General features: G+C 37.9%; 1 protein-coding gene across 1 annotated transcript; it reads right to left on the bottom strand.

The window, feature by feature from the left end:
- Positions 1 to 7363: 7363 nt before the first annotated feature.
- Positions 7364 to 12488, bottom strand: LOC127069633 (protein hairy-like). The gene is made up of 3 exons (XM_051006829.1): positions 12097 to 12488; positions 11667 to 11762; positions 7364 to 9196 (listed from the first exon to the last, which is right to left on the bottom strand). Exons 1-3 carry the CDS (start codon positions 12187 to 12189, stop codon positions 8021 to 8023), a joined length of 1365 nt encoding a protein of 454 aa, XP_050862786.1. The 5' UTR covers positions 12190 to 12488; the 3' UTR covers positions 7364 to 8020.
- Between the last annotated feature and the right edge of the window lie 3122 nt (positions 12489 to 15610).

Genomic DNA, 15610 nt, shown 5'->3' on the forward strand with positions numbered 1-15610 from the left:
GTAATTATCAAGAACCGTTCGAGAGCCGTTCTTTTCATCATCCCACACCATACTACATCAATCGATTACATGAATTTTATGGTATTAACTATGTAATTGATGAAGAAGGAATTTCGCGTAGGTGTTTCTATCATTACCTAACATTTATCAATAATCTATCGAATAACAATCGATAAAATTCGTCGAACTTCCAATAGATGAAGAGAGAGAGAGAGAGAGAGAGAGAGAGAGAGAGAGAATGGGAAAAAAGAGAGAGACCGCATTCACGAATTAATATTTACGCACTCTTTTCGAGTGTTTTTTTCCAGAAACAACCGAGGCCGGTTCAGAACGTTCCTTCGAAAATTTGCCGATGGAATTCCATAGTGGTATAGAACTTGGGAACCCTGGACACCAGGTACATAGGTACATAGGTGAAGAGGCATAGTGCCGAAGTCGAAGGGGGTTGAAGGCAGGGCTAGGCTTTACTGGTAGACACGTCAATGTGTGTGGCTCTGTTTTTCGCGTACCGAGCCAGCCGTTCTTTTGTGCCGGCCGTTATTGGTATTGGTTAGTGCCGATTTTATCCGCGAGTCGGCGCCAGTACGTGTGTGTCTGTGTGTATGTGCGAGGGTGTAATATTTTTTACTCTTTCCGAAGCGGCCTCGTACCCTCCTCCTGCCGAAGCCCCTCTTCGTCTCTCGAAAGCCGGCACCCCTGACCACCCCCTCGAACTCCAAGCCACCCTCCTCCCACACGGCGAACCGTCGCATTCGTATGCGTGGCTTCGATGGGTATTGATATATTATTCCCAATAGTTCGTGCGCCTTCTCCCTCCTTCTCGCCAGGCAGCATACCCCCTCGCAACCCCTTCTCGTCTCACCCTCTCTCGCTCTTTCCCGCCTGTACCCTCTCAGCCCGTCGCCCCGGCGTCCCTCTTTTTTTGGCCGCCACTCCGCGTTTTTTTCAATTATAATTCTTTTTCGTATCCAATCAATCATTAGTATTTCCATTGTCCTTCGGTATTTTCATTTGGCGTCGCACTCCGGGAGCGAGATGGAACGACGCGCTCGTACCGAGCTGGAGGACGAAGAGAGAGAGAGAGAGAGAGAGAGAGAGAGTCAGAGTGAGAGCGAGAGAGAAAGAGAAAGAGAGAGAAAGAGTGAGAGAAAAAGAGTAGAGGGTGGTCGGCACGAACCACCCCACGCATCGAATCCTCTTCCAACCCCCCGTTTCGCGATGTGTGTACGTTCCTGATATAACGATGGCGTCGCCAGCGACGATTCGTTAATGCGATTGAATATTAATTCTCACTTTGTCGACGCCTCTCCACTTTCCCGGATTTTTTCCCGCGTCTGCCAGACAAACCACCGGGCTAGTGACGTATACCCATCACCGATGACATGTCTCATTGACGGCCAGTATAATTGATAGCTTGCTTTCTCCTTCGTGAAAGCAGAGCTCGCGAGTCTCGTTGGAAACCCTCCTGTTAAGGTCTATATACTTCCTGTTTTATGATTTACAACAATACTTGTGCTCAAAGCAAAATCTTTTCGTTACGACCAAAGTATCGAGTATCTAGAGTAACAGATCCTTATTCGAAACATCGTTGATCGTTAACGATCAATCCTCGATGACATGAGTGACATCGCGAAGTTAAAAATGATATAGAAAGGATCGTACGTATAGGTGTAATAGATATCTCCGAAGTGTTCCATAAAAGGCTAGCATAGTTAGAATCTTTTTATTTTGATCGAAATAATATACGCTTCGATGACTAAATGTAATATTTTTTCACAAAATACTTGTATTCAAGCAAATCTATTTTTTTTATTCTTATCAAAAGTATTAGAAATGTGATATTCTTAGAGAGCATTAGATCACAAAGGAAAAATAAAGAAAAGAATGACAATTCAAAAATAAAGTAAGTAGATAAGAGGCGAAATTCAAATCGTTGCATCTTTCGTTCATCCGAGGAATCCACGCAAGCGAGAAACTTTGCTCTCGAAAAACTTTTACCATTAAAAAATATCGTTCTGGAAGTTGAAGCCAAGTCCTTAGAATAGACCCTCCCTTCTATCGAGAGAGGGACGAGAACGGAAACGACGAGAGCAACAAGTGCCAAAAAATCGCTCGGCGAGCGTCGCAAGTTCGGAAGTCGTTTCTGAAAACGGAACGAAACGTTCGTTCTAACACATTCTTTCACATAGAAATACACAGAGGAAACAGTCATATATACACACAATACAGTCGCGTAAAGCAGGAGAAATAACGACTTGAAAAATGTAACGGACTGTTTCAAATGCGGTCTCGCGTTATCAGCGCTCACTTTAGCACCTGAAAATTGCCTCGCGCTTTTTCCACGCGCGACGCACTTAATAAAACATGCTCGTTCCTATTGCTCTCTCACTTTAACTAGCTCTCTCTCTCTCTCTCTTCCCCATTCTCTCTATCTATCTATCTCTCTCAGTTAGACCTCTCCAACCACCGACACACTCTCTTCTCCGTCTCGTTTTATCCCCGTTCTCTCATCCCTCCTTTTACCTTCTCTTTCTCTCTCTTTCTCTCTCACTCGGTTACATTCTCGAATACGTGGCCTCCCCGTATACACATACAATAAAAAGAGACGAAAAGAGAAAGAGAGAGAGAGAGAGAGAGAGAGAGAGAGAACGCTTGCACGGCACGGTTTACGTTCCCACTCTGTTTTCCTTTCCATCCCTCCTCTTTTTCCCTTGGTCACGCTTCAACACCTTTCCCTCATCCTCACCTCCTCTCGCGAGTTTTTTGCGCTATATCGAGTACGAGTCTCTCTTTCTCTATCTCTTTCTATCTTCCTTCCTTCCTCTTTCCTCTCTTCTTCATCCTCTGCTATTCCATCTACCTCTTTCTCTTTCTCTTTCGATCTCTCCCTCTCTCTCTCTCTCTCTCCCTCTCTTTCTCTCTCGTTCGCACTTTCGTGCTCGCTCGCTCTCCACCCGTTCGGTCTTTCCACCCTTCTGCACCCTCGCGTACTACACCGCACAAGTTTCCAACTTGTACTACGGCACGGCAACCGAATAAATGTCTCTTCTCTGCTTCTCCTTGCTTCGACGCTTCTCCTCGTCCACGCTTACCTCGTTCGACACGCCGAAGCGTTACGTGGACCAAACTTTGACTAACCGAAACTCGCGAGAAACAAGTCGAGGATCCATCGATCGATTCGATCGATCGTCCTTTTCAAACAAATTTGTCGTACGTTATCTCGCTAAGTGATACAAAAGGAATAAGTAGAATAAGGTGTCCGCCATCTCTAGAAATAAACATTATTTTACTACGGAACAACGACGAACTCGGTGTCGATATTAATGGTTACCTGATAATTTGCGAATTGCAGAACGAAAAGGAAAGAAAAGAGGAGAAAGAGAGAGAAAATTGGTCCGCGATGGGTCCGACCAGTTCCAATTTCCATTCTGTGTGATCAAAATAATAAAAGAACAAACGGATTAACGAACCAATACCTTTGAATGAAACTAATAAAAGAAGCAACGACTAATCCGTCACGGAATAAATCCCGAACTAAAACATCGAGACGGAGAAATGTGAAAATCGAAGAATGAGAGAAAAAGAAAAATCAACGATCGTGTTTTTAGCAACGCATTTTTTTTACACTTTTACCCGATATTACTAATACATATTCTCTCGAATTTATCAACATTAACAATTCGTTTTAAAAATTTTGTTAGAAAATTTCTCGCGTGCTTTTTCGAAGTTCCAAGGATATAATTGATGAATCGTTTTTCATCGATACGGTATTAGAACGAAGACCGATAAAGTATCGAATATAATAGAAAGACGATAAAGAAAAGGAATAAGCTCGTTAATGCTCGATGAGATAGCCAAAGCTGACGTTCTCATTACGTTTAGGCAACTTTATCGGACTAAAGTCACCCACGTTGGATCAGTTGTGTATGTGTAATTTGTGTCTATGTAAGAATGTCTTTCAGTACCAAACGAGAAAAAGAAAGAAAAGCATGTGCGTTTCGTAGGACGACGTGAAACATAGGCGTGGACAAACGAGCGGAAAAATGGCGGGGTTTGGAAATGAGATTTGCTGGTAAACCGACAATTTATCGTAGGTATCTGCGAAAGCATCTCTTGACGTTTCTCTGACCAGAGTTATAATTAATACGCTCTCGTCACAGAGCGCGCGCTTCGACCAATATTCCGTGGGACGGGCGTTCTCACACACACGCGCGCGCGCGCACAGATACACACACACACATGCACAGCCGTACGTATAGATAAATACACGAACGTATATATTCATATGTCGGAGAACGTTAACATATACGTAGAAGCGTACGCACATACATATACAAAGGCAAGGGTCTCTAACAACACGCGAGTGACGTCGCACGCGCGCAGACCGACGCGTAACCGGTTGTTGATTAAGTTTGAATGACTGATGCCGCAAAAACACATTAAAACTTGAATGAGTACAGATGAAAATTTAGTCGCTAGGAATCAAGAGACCGCAGAGGCAAATGGCCTGGCAGCCGCACATAGTCCACGGCTTGTGGACCCTCCTTCTCTCTCTTTCTCTCTCTCTCTGTCTCTCTGTCTCTCTGTCTTTCTCTCTATCTCTCTTTACCTCCTTCCTCTCTTTCACGCTCTTGCTCGAATACCTATCGAAATATTGGCAACCGAAAAACGCTCACCGATTGCTATATCCGCTGTTGGGCAACCGTTTCGTCTGGCTGGTCCACCGCAGCGGAAACAGAACGTACACCACCGCGATGGTTTACAACCATAACTTTTTCGTCGAAGATCGAGAATAGTCGATTTTCAAAGGACCAGTTTTCGATCGAGATAAATAGACTTCGAGGTAAGAAATTCAGCTTCTTCGACGTTAAAAACGAATGATATTACTCATCGGATCTCATCGATCGGTTTAACGTTACTTTCGACGAATCAAGAAACTATTCGAATCGTAAGACCTTAATTGGCCGGACACTCGTTTCCCTCGTCGATGATGGTTCTCCTTTTCTATCTATCTATCTATCCTTCCCGTTTGTCTCCAAATCGGGTATATACCCACGAGTCTACCAAGAATCCCATCTGCATTCGGTTACGAGCACGATCCATCTTGCGGCAGCGAGAACACGTCCCGTGGAATTCTCTCTCTCTCTCTCTTTCTCTCTCTCTCTCTTTCTCTTTCTCTGTCTCTCTGTCTGTCTCTCTCTGTCTTTCATCCCTTCTACTCGAAACAATTGACCACTCTGGGACGATCAGCTCGATCTCGTAGTCTCGTAAATACATCGTCGAATCCGATGGCTCGGCCATCGAAAAGGATGGAATTCGATCGAAATGGACGCCGCCATCGTTGCCATCTCGAGATATCGTCTGCCTTTCGAAAGAGATGATCGTTTCTCTCTAATAAAAATCGTCAACCGGATCGTAGCTCACGCTACCGATTACTACTACTACTACTACTACTATTACTCTTTTTCTCTCTCTTTCTCTCTCTATCTATTTATCCATCTATCTCTCTTATTCCTTACTCTCACTTTGCTTACAATCCATCTCCCTTTCTCTTTCTCTCTAACTCTCCAATGTCCAATCGGAGTCTACCATCGGCACTTAATGTATTCAAATGTAAGCGGTAGTAGTGTTTATGTCTTGACATTGCAAATTGTCCTGGCTATGCCATAACTTATAGTAATCGCTGCGCGCCGGAGTAATTATTTATACTCTGTGATATAGCGTACAGAGGGTTTCGTACTTCGGGTTATTCTCTGTCTACGTATATGGAAGAATGTATATGAGTAGTACGTATCTACGTGTGCTACGCGTGCATGCGTGCGTGAGAACGAATGAGAAGAGAGATGATTCGACGTGTGCGTGAAGAATATCTGCGTTGGTTAGACATACCGAGCTTGATATTAATCTCCAATCTGCACGCACGAATCGGGCGACTTCGATGCCACGCATCCAACGACGGAACTCAAATCGATGTACCTACTCCGGAGGAAATTTCTTCGCGTTTAAAGCAAAGCTTTTCTTTTATTTTTCTTTTATTTTTCTTTTCTTTTTCTTTTATTTTTTTTTACACTTACTATACTGTCTTCATTTTTCGAAAGGAATAACGAATTCCTTGCGTCTCGTTTACACGAGTAACTTCGTCATATCTTTTCTCTCTTTCTCTTTCTATTTTATCGCTCTTTTCTTTTTGTCGCTCTTATCGTTCTTATTAGATATAATCATCGACTCTCTATCTCACTTTATTTGTTTTTTCTTTTTGTATTTAACTTTTTTATTCTCTTTCCTTTTTATCATTCTTTTTTTTTTTGAATCGATCGATTGATAATTAAATTAGTAATATACGAGATATTAATATTTTTTCTAACAATTGTTAATGTTCACTGATATACTATGTTTTGTGAATTTTATACTGGCACGATTCTATTTTGAGAACGAATTTATTGTCCTCGTTAAAGATCTTTTAAATTCGTTTTAATTACGACTCGAAGTTAATATTCTTCATTGCTTAACTTTATTAACAATGATACGATGTTTCAACTAAAAATATGTGTATTTAATTTTAATTAAGTTCTCTTTAAGACGGTGAATTTGAAAAATCCCGGCAAGTGTCAGCGTCGGACATATACTGGTGCCATCTCTCGGGTTGCGTTCATACTTAGCGTTTCGATTCAAACAAATCGTTCGAGAAGTCACATTACAATTGATCTTTCTTTTTTCAAATTATTAAGTATAGATGCCTGTAAAAATTCATATAATTAGAAGATATAAAAAGAATGTAAAAGATGAACGATTTAATAATCTAATATTGATCGATACTTGATGGTCGACATAGTTTTGTTGGATAAATCGCAGCGTTAATTCTTCTTCTCTTTTAAAACAATGAAGTGCTCATTGAAACGATAAAGATAATAAAATAAACTATTTCTTTAGACGATAAACACGGACTTGAATTTCTTGAATAACGTTTATAAGAGGAAAGTAGCGAGTATCCGAGGTTTCTGTCGATAAATCAGTTCAAGCATTGAGTCGATGAGAACGAGGGGTAGTTTTGCGGTGTAACAGGTGGTTGAAATTCTCGTTCGCCTGTACCTTTTTACTCCTTTATCAGCAAAAAAAGAAGGAATAAGTTCCAGCTTATGAACCGGAGCGCGTTTAATGCTCCTTAAAAGGGTAAAGCGTCTCCCGCCCGATAACTTTTTCAACAAAGCCGATGCGAAACTCTCTTTCCTTTTTTTCTTTCATTCCCTCTCTCTCTCTTTCATCGTGAAAATTATCTATACGCTAAAAAAAAAAAATATTAAGGACATTAATTTTATAAACACTTTACGAGCTAATAAACATTGTGCATGCGAGAAACTTTGCTTTTGACAAATAGTTTATTTCAATATTATAATATTTATCACAAACTCTTAATACTATTCGTGCTTATAACGATAAACACCATGACTTCTTCTAATCTCACAATCTTTAATACTAAATTAAGGAGTACATTAAATTAAACTGTCAACTATTTACAGAATTATACACAAGCGCAGCTTAATACGAGATTTAATTGATATTTAAAGCTTGGAAGTACGTACGTTCTTCGGTTATCAATTTAATGAAATCTATAATAGTATTAGGATTCTGATAGAAAGTATTTTTTTTTCTTTGTGTCTTTTTTTTTTTTTTAAACAGAACAAAAAAGAAATAAAAACTACAACTTCTTGTCCTTTGGCACCAAATTAAAGACAATTCTTCTCTCTTATTATCATTACAATCTACATAAACATTTTTTTTTGTATTATAAACAAAAGAATTTTATGATAAAGAAAAGAAAACATAAATTTTAATTAATCAATACGATCGTAATACATAAAGATAGACGAAATTATCAATTAATGAAAAACATTAATTTTCGTTAAAGCATTTCATAATATCGTAAGATTTTTATGACGCTTTCTAAAAAAAAAAAGATTATAAAAGAAGATCACAAAAAAATCAAATTTCGTTTCAATCTCCTTCAAATTAACGAGGTCGATTACCATGGTCTCCACATGTCTCCATTCGACGAGGATGGACCAGCAGAGTTAGAAAAACCCTGTGAGGAATTTGCATTAGAACGATTTGTATTGGAACTTGTTGATGCATTTGTTGTTCGATCCTCTGAGGAAACATCATGACTATTTTCATTTCTCTTATCGTCCGACGTTAGAGATGACGATGGAGCGTCATCCTGTAACTTTTGTTTCTTCTCAGGGATTATGAGTAGTCTATCCGAAGGATGTCTTTTTATATCCTTATTGCTTAACGATGTACATGGACGATTATAAGTCTTATCAGTAATAACTGAAAGAGGTTGTCGTAAACTCGTCGAGGCTATGCAATCTATTTGTTCGGGAAAATTGTGAATCGCTTCTTTTTTAAGATTCCCATTTACTTCCGATTTAAAGTCGAACGACGTCGATAATAAGGGAGATTTTCTATCGCTGCTAGAAGTAATTTGAGCTTTTTGAGTGTCTGGCGAACTGGTAAAACTTTTACCACTGCCAGAACTTTGTTCAGGTATTTTGAACTTCGGCTGTTGATGTATTTGAGGATAACATTCCAAATGATGATTCTCCTCTCCGTAGCTAGAGGTGGACGTTGATGGGCTGTCAAGAGGACTATGTATTCTATGTACCGATGAGAAGGCCGATGATGCTATCGTTCTAGATATTGATTCCGAGGGATGTGGGAAAAAAGAAAAGTTTGTAGAAATTGCTGCTGATTGTGGGACTAGTAGAGCCAGCTCTCCTGTTGGAAGTCTGCTAGGTATCAACTGAACGCCGTTTGGTATCTGTATCCTGGTGCTGGAGTTATTATTCTCATCCCCATTGGCTACTTCGCTATGGTAGCCGACCTTTACCTCGGGATAGAGACGTTCCGGCATGTAGGGCACGTAGTGGCCATAGAACGGTCCTATTTGCTGGAGATTACTAACGTAATTGTTTAGGTGTGAGAGTAGACGCTGCTTCACGGCAGGATCGACGTTCTCTAGGTTGCTGACGTACCGCGATACTTCCGTAGCACATTCGGAAAATCCGGAACGGAATTTCGTTAGTACCGCTGGGTCTGTTGCAATTGCGGTACTCAATTGTTGACGCTGTACTGTCTGTAAGTGTTTCACCGTCATTTCAAGAATATCGGCTTTCTCGAGCTTCGAGTGTCTTGTCGGCTATAGAAACAGAAAAAACCATTGCATTAGAGTAATGAATAATAAAGATTTTTATATCAATTGGATTTTTAAAAATAAATTTTTTTTATTTAACAAATTTCTAGAAGATAAGATTTTTTAATCTTTATCGACCGATAGTATTTGACCGGTTGTAGGTAAACTTTACTACTGTAGGTTGGTAACGAAGAAGAAATAATTTTATGTCGTACTAGAAGGTATCTGTCTTATCCACTGATGGAAAGATGAGAAAGTTCAAAATGTGCTTGTGGAAAATAGGATGTCTTCTTAGTTGGAGAACAGTAAACATTTCTGCCTCGAGCATTGCTCTTAGACATAAAAGGTGAATACCGATCATGTATCAAAGCAATGACCTGGTAACGCCCATGTAATTGAGTCTACGTAAGTTATTACCATAATGAGAGACTTGTAACGTTAGTAGCCTACAACTTATTTCATTGTAAGCCCTGAAGCATATGATTTAGATGCAGCTATATTTTTAAATTGCAATATTGCTAATATTGTGCGTAACCATTAACTGCATTCTGGAGCGATGATCGTGATTATTTATTGTACGATCTTGAAAAGTCTTTATTTATAATTATTGAGCAAATACTCCATTAATCGTCCGTACATATTAAAAAATAAATAAACAAATCAGATCGACCACTGAAAAAGTATGGGAAAATCTTTGGGATCGAATGAAATCGATCTTCTTCTCGTGGGAACACATTTCAAGAATATCTTTAAGAATATCTTAGGATTCTGCTAGAAACCCTACCATTCGAGAGCTAGTTATATTCTTCGAAAAGCCCTTTAACACCGTTAAGTCGAAACTCTATTGTATCCTTTCGTCCCATTGCTATAAATCTATTCATAGTTTTCATTGTTACAAACCTTACAGTTACAAAACTAAAAATCTGTTTGTTCGTCAACAATCGCAGATGTTGAAAATATATAATATAAGTATATTCTTTTAATAGGAAATTCGAATGTTAATATATGAGAAATCGATTTAACGCTTTCAAAATAGAAATTCCAATTTTCCGAATTCGATTTCCGGAGCGAGATGCACCTGCTAAAGGAGGGAAGAAAGCAGCTCGTCTCTTCCCCTTTTTTCGCGTAGAACCGAAGGTGGATCCTTAAAGATGATACGGTCAACAAAAGGGAGGCTGGAACCTGAGATGAGAGATTTTTTTTGCCCTTCGTAATAATTATTTCGTGGTTCCCACGAACGCGGGGGGCGTTTCGTGTGGACGAAAACGTGTGTGTGTGAGCGAGAGAAAAAGAAAAAGAAAAAGAGAGAAAGAGAGAGAGAGAGAGAGAGAGAAAGAAAGACAGTGTGTGTTGAACGGACAGACAACGGAGGTAAGCAGGTAGCGGAAGTCATCTGGACGAAAGAGAGGAGAGAACGGTGAGAGCGTCTCGCCTTGTTACATAGCCTGTCTGAGAAATCAATCTTGAAGGATCGTGTTACGCGACGAAGAGGAGGAGTGCTGGATCTTCCTTCTTTTACGCGAAATCGAGGAAGTTGCCAACGGGATATCTCCTCTTTTTTGTTTCTTTAACCCTACCGACGAGATATAATAATACTTATGTATAATAAATAATTATGAATAAATTGCATGGACCATTAATTATATATTTAGTTAAGAGAAAAATTTTTTTTTCTTTATTCTTATGTCATGAATATTTTATTATAATCAAAGATGGTATATTTGAACGATCAAATTTTTCTAATTTGTTTGCTGTGGTAAAGGGTCCTTCCTACCATTCATTCCCACGCTTAAATAGGTAAAATCTTAAGACAAAACCAACTCGAACGAGTGGTTCTGTACTAGAGTTATAAACGGAAGGCGTTGTGGGCGTTCGTCATAAAAAAAAAAAGAGAGAAAAAAATGAAGAAGGATTCTCCGAAAGGTCTTACCAAACACTTATTCCGAATCCATTATACGAATAGCTTTCAACAATAGTGAGGGTGGATTCAGCTTATTATGTATATAACGATCGTATACGTGATTGTGACTTGATCAAGTTAATTAGAAGTGAACGACGAATTATATAGAAATATATATGTCCACATATATTATGTGAATCAATTATAAGTTTTGTGTGAACCTAATTGAAAAAGAAAAGGTCGTGTGTTCTTTATTTCTTATTATTCTTTTTTCTCTTTTAATGCTTAGGAACTTAATTTTTTATGAACGACGTAGATTATGACGAAGCGAAACGAGAGTGAGAGAAAGACAGAGAAAAAGAGAGAGAGAGAGAGTCACACGTACAACGATGAGCAGTAATCTCGTGCTATCATTGGATCGCTTTGCTGATGTAGTCGTTTACTACGAGTTCTACGTTCGTTTCGTTTCACTAAAGCCATCCAAATATCAAGTGCCAAAGGCAGAGAATCGACGTTACAAAATTATATTCGTTGATTTTACAAAAGAAACAAATATTTCTTAATGATTCTACTTACATCTTTCTTCAATGCTTCGAGTATGAGATTCTTCAATTCATCGAGACATTGATTAATTCGAGCTCGTCTCCGTTTTTCCATAATCGGCTTATTATTCTGAAATTTAACATACGCTTTACTTGATAATGATATTTTTTTTTTTAACAATTATTAATCGAACAGAGAAAATTTTATATCGATCGCGTTGTAAACACGTTTCCCGCCTAAATTTTGTAGTATAGAAAGAATAAATTGGAAAAGAAAACGATTCGAGAAAATGCATTTTTTCTTCAAGGATTATTCGCAACAATTAATTTCTCTAGAAATTAATTTCTCTCTTTGTTCGTTTATAAAAGTGATAAATAAAGTTCTAGTTTAGACATCGAAGATTAATGAAAAAGAAATAAAATTAAAAAAAAAGGAGAAAATGGATGTAAAAATACATATATACCCTTCTGAGTTCAGCTTTGGTCATTCCTGGGTGAGCTTGTTGCTCAAAATCCTCCTCGCTCGCTGACATTTTGTAACTATTGTAATCCACCATTTGGGAAGAAAATGTGTAACTTATTTTCAACAAACACTATTTCAATTGACTATTTTGCATGCGTGTTCGAGTAGAGTGCAACACGTATGTTGTTGCACTAATTCTCGAATATAATGGAAAATCCAGAGAGCACTCACACATCACAAAAAATTATTCTTCAACATTTTGAAGGAGAGAAATATTTTCACATTCTAATAAATTAACTCTCCAAGTTTTCTTACAAATAGAGAAATAAGAAAATACATAAACTAAGCGAACCAACGTACCGCTTAGGGTATTTCAGGGTAACTGTTTGACGTTTTCGATTTCGAAGACCGCATGCCGATGCACTCGCATACTCAAGGAGTGGGGTGAGATGTTTCCTGGAGTGGGGAGAAGGTACCCTCAGGGTGGGGAGACTTTCGGTCCTCCTGAGACCTGTTGATGTGTGGGAATTCACGCCGTCCTCGAGATATACTCAATTCATCGTATTGAGTTCTACTATAATTTCTTTTATTTATTTAAATAGTAAAATACATCTTTAAGACAAGATTACTAACTTTCGAAAAAAAAAACTTTTAACGCTGATTTTTAATTGAATCATACAAAACATTACAAAGACGTTCTGATCTCCTCAAAAAATATTTAGATTTTTTGTATAATTTAAAATTAATCTTTAATTGAGTTATGCAAATAAATGAAACAAGAAACTTAGATTATATTTATTTTTAAATTAAATTTATTAAAAAGAAATGAAATCAGAGAGAAAGAGTGGGAGGGAGGGAGGGAGAGAGAGAGAAAGAGAAAGAAAGAGAGAGACAGCACGCATAAGGTATAGGAGCGGCAAAGCGTAAAGGCACGCAATAGAAAATCATCTGATAGAGAAGGGCACACACACGCTGGCCCCTCGTAACAATGTATACGTGAGTGTGCGCGCGTCATAAGTGTGGCCGGCGTGCGCAATGCGATCCAACGCAATGTGCACGAATGCACGCGAGACAAAAAAGGGTCTCCTGTGGGAATTCTCTTACAACGTTTAAACATTTGTTTGAACGAAAAAATACACAGCTAGAAGAGAGGACATCGTGTATATCCGGAGCGATAATACGTTTCTTCCTTTACATGCACGCAAGCTTTGTCCTCCTTTCAAAATATATGTATATAAATAAAAATAAAATTTTTTTTTAAATAGTTTGCATTGTTTATAACAATGACATGTTTAAATATTCGTTAATATATATGCGTACCATTGTTTAAAACGACATTGACAATAAAATATTGAATACATAGAGAAACATAGAGAAAGCTTCGGAGTAATTGTTGGCACGCTTAGGCATGCGCTAAAATCCTACCAATAAAAATATAAAACTACAAAATTTTTCTATAGAAGAATGGCAAATACTATAATTTTTGAAACATTTTAAATAACCGAACGTACGCATTATGGAACAAAGAGTCTACGGTCCATAAAGTATGGAGAAAATCTCTAAGAAAGAACCTTTACTTTGTTGACAAAATCAGTTATTGCCTGTTTCGAGAGACAACCTTAATAAATCGGATACATTTTTACGACACTACATAGAGAAATATAGAGTTTTACTCTCAAAAATTTGACAGCTACAAACTCTGTATTTCATCTTTTTCGCAACTTATGATTTATTTTAGTTTTACCTGCCAAAGCTGCTAAAATAAAATGTTACCGTGATTTTTCAAAGACACTAGTCGTGACTTATTGAATAAAATCAAATATTATAGAAAATAATATTAGACAGCAAATTTTTCAAAAATCAAAGATCAACATTTCTACTGAACTTTATGTTAAACACTCGAAACGTACTTAAAATAAAGCAGCTGTTCCATGACGACTTTAGAAACTTTTGCATTAATATTACTCGCAGAGCTTAGTATACGAGAACCGAGCAGATGTAGATGCAAATCGTATGAAAGTCAAAGTACCAGACGGAAACTTGAAAAATCAAGATTTGCGAATTAACAAGATGAGATTATCGGATAAATCACTTCCGATCCGTTTGGTCAACATACCACAGCATGATTACGCGATTACAATAACTCACCACGATTCTCGAGATCTACGATAAGTTCTGTTTCGGTGTTCATGAACGAAATAATCAAACAAATTTCAAAAGACGTACAATTTCTTTTGAAATCTCACGTATATTTTTGATTCCTTCAGATATAATGGCATTCGTTTCGATAACCATCATTTAAATTCGTTTATTAGCAGCTGCCTAGTCGAAAGAATACAGAACTATTAATATATACGAGTTAAACATTATTTACTATATATGTCAAATTGGAGATTTATTAAGTGAATAATAAATTTTAGAATTTCATCTTTAAAAAAAAATCATATTTAAACATTTTAATCTATATGTTTAGAATTTATTCCTAAGATATTTTTAATATGTCTTGAATCTTACGATCAAGAAGTCCCGTTATATCTTGCAAAAAAATGTATTTATTTTAACTGTAAATATTTTACGGTTTCATTTCGGGTACTTACTATCAACAAATACCTGCATAATATGTCGTGTTAAACTGCAGCTTTGTACCTGGAACTAGTATATTATTGCGTGATCCGTGTAGAACTGTGAGCAAGAAGAGTGTCCAAAGTTTTCTTTCTTTCTCTCTCTTTCTTCCTCTTTCTCCCTTTCTCTCTTTCTTATTTTTGCCTGTATTCCCTCTTCTTCTTCTACTTCTTCTCTTCTTTCTCTCGCATCTTGCATCTGCAAGCCTCCAGTTTAAAACTCGGAAGTCCCTCGAGGGTAACGAGTGACTAACTTGAAAGAGAACCATCGACCTTGAATTCTATTTTTCTCTCTCTCTCTTTTTTTTTTTTACTATGCGTTCTTCAACTTGATCGACCCCCCTTGAATTACGTCAGATCGAGATCCAAACGACGTACCGTTATAATCGTACTCTTACACATCTGCTTTTAAAGAGAATAGAATCTTTTCTCGAATTAACTCGGACATATTTTTGTAAATTTCTTAATAGAAACAAAAGTTGAACGAGAAGTGATAATTGATAAAAACGAGTTTATGAAAGACAAGATTTTTTTTAAACTTACAAGATTACATCGACATCCCTTAAAATGTCGTTTTATCCTTACGAATTTCCACGGACTTATTTTCGGGTTTTCCCATGATACATAATTTCCCATAAATATTCTAGCTGGCTGTCATAACGGAAGGACGATTGGTCAGATGTCACGACCTTCTCATTAACCTCGAGAAGAAGAAGAAGAAGAAGAAGAAGAAGAAGAAGAAGAAGAAGAAGAAGAAAAAGAAGAAGCAGAAGTGAAAGAAGGAAGGAAGGAAGGAAGAAAAGAGGGGTGGAAAGGGAAGGGAGGAAAGGGGAAGAGAAGAAAAAAACAAGAAGAGCGAAGGAGTCTGAGAGAGTCCCGAGTGGTTCTGTGTTG

This window comes from Vespula vulgaris, chromosome 16, assembly GCF_905475345.1.
Source record: "Vespula vulgaris chromosome 16, iyVesVulg1.1, whole genome shotgun sequence".
Taxonomy (NCBI): Eukaryota; Metazoa; Arthropoda; class Insecta; order Hymenoptera; family Vespidae; genus Vespula; species Vespula vulgaris.

Bases quoted from the DNA above. Each gene is read 5' to 3' on its own strand.
- LOC127069633 (XM_051006829.1), bottom strand. From the start codon at position 12,189: ATGGTGGATTACAATAGTTACAAAATGTCAGCGAGCGAGGAGGATTTT. The intron at 11,763-12,096 runs GTATATATGTAT...GTTAAATTTCAG, and splicing joins CCAAAGCTGAACTCAGAAGG to AATAATAAGCCGATTATGGA. The intron at 9,197-11,666 runs GTAAGTAGAATC...CTGTTTCTATAG, and splicing joins TCGAAGCATTGAAGAAAGAT to CCGACAAGACACTCGAAGCT.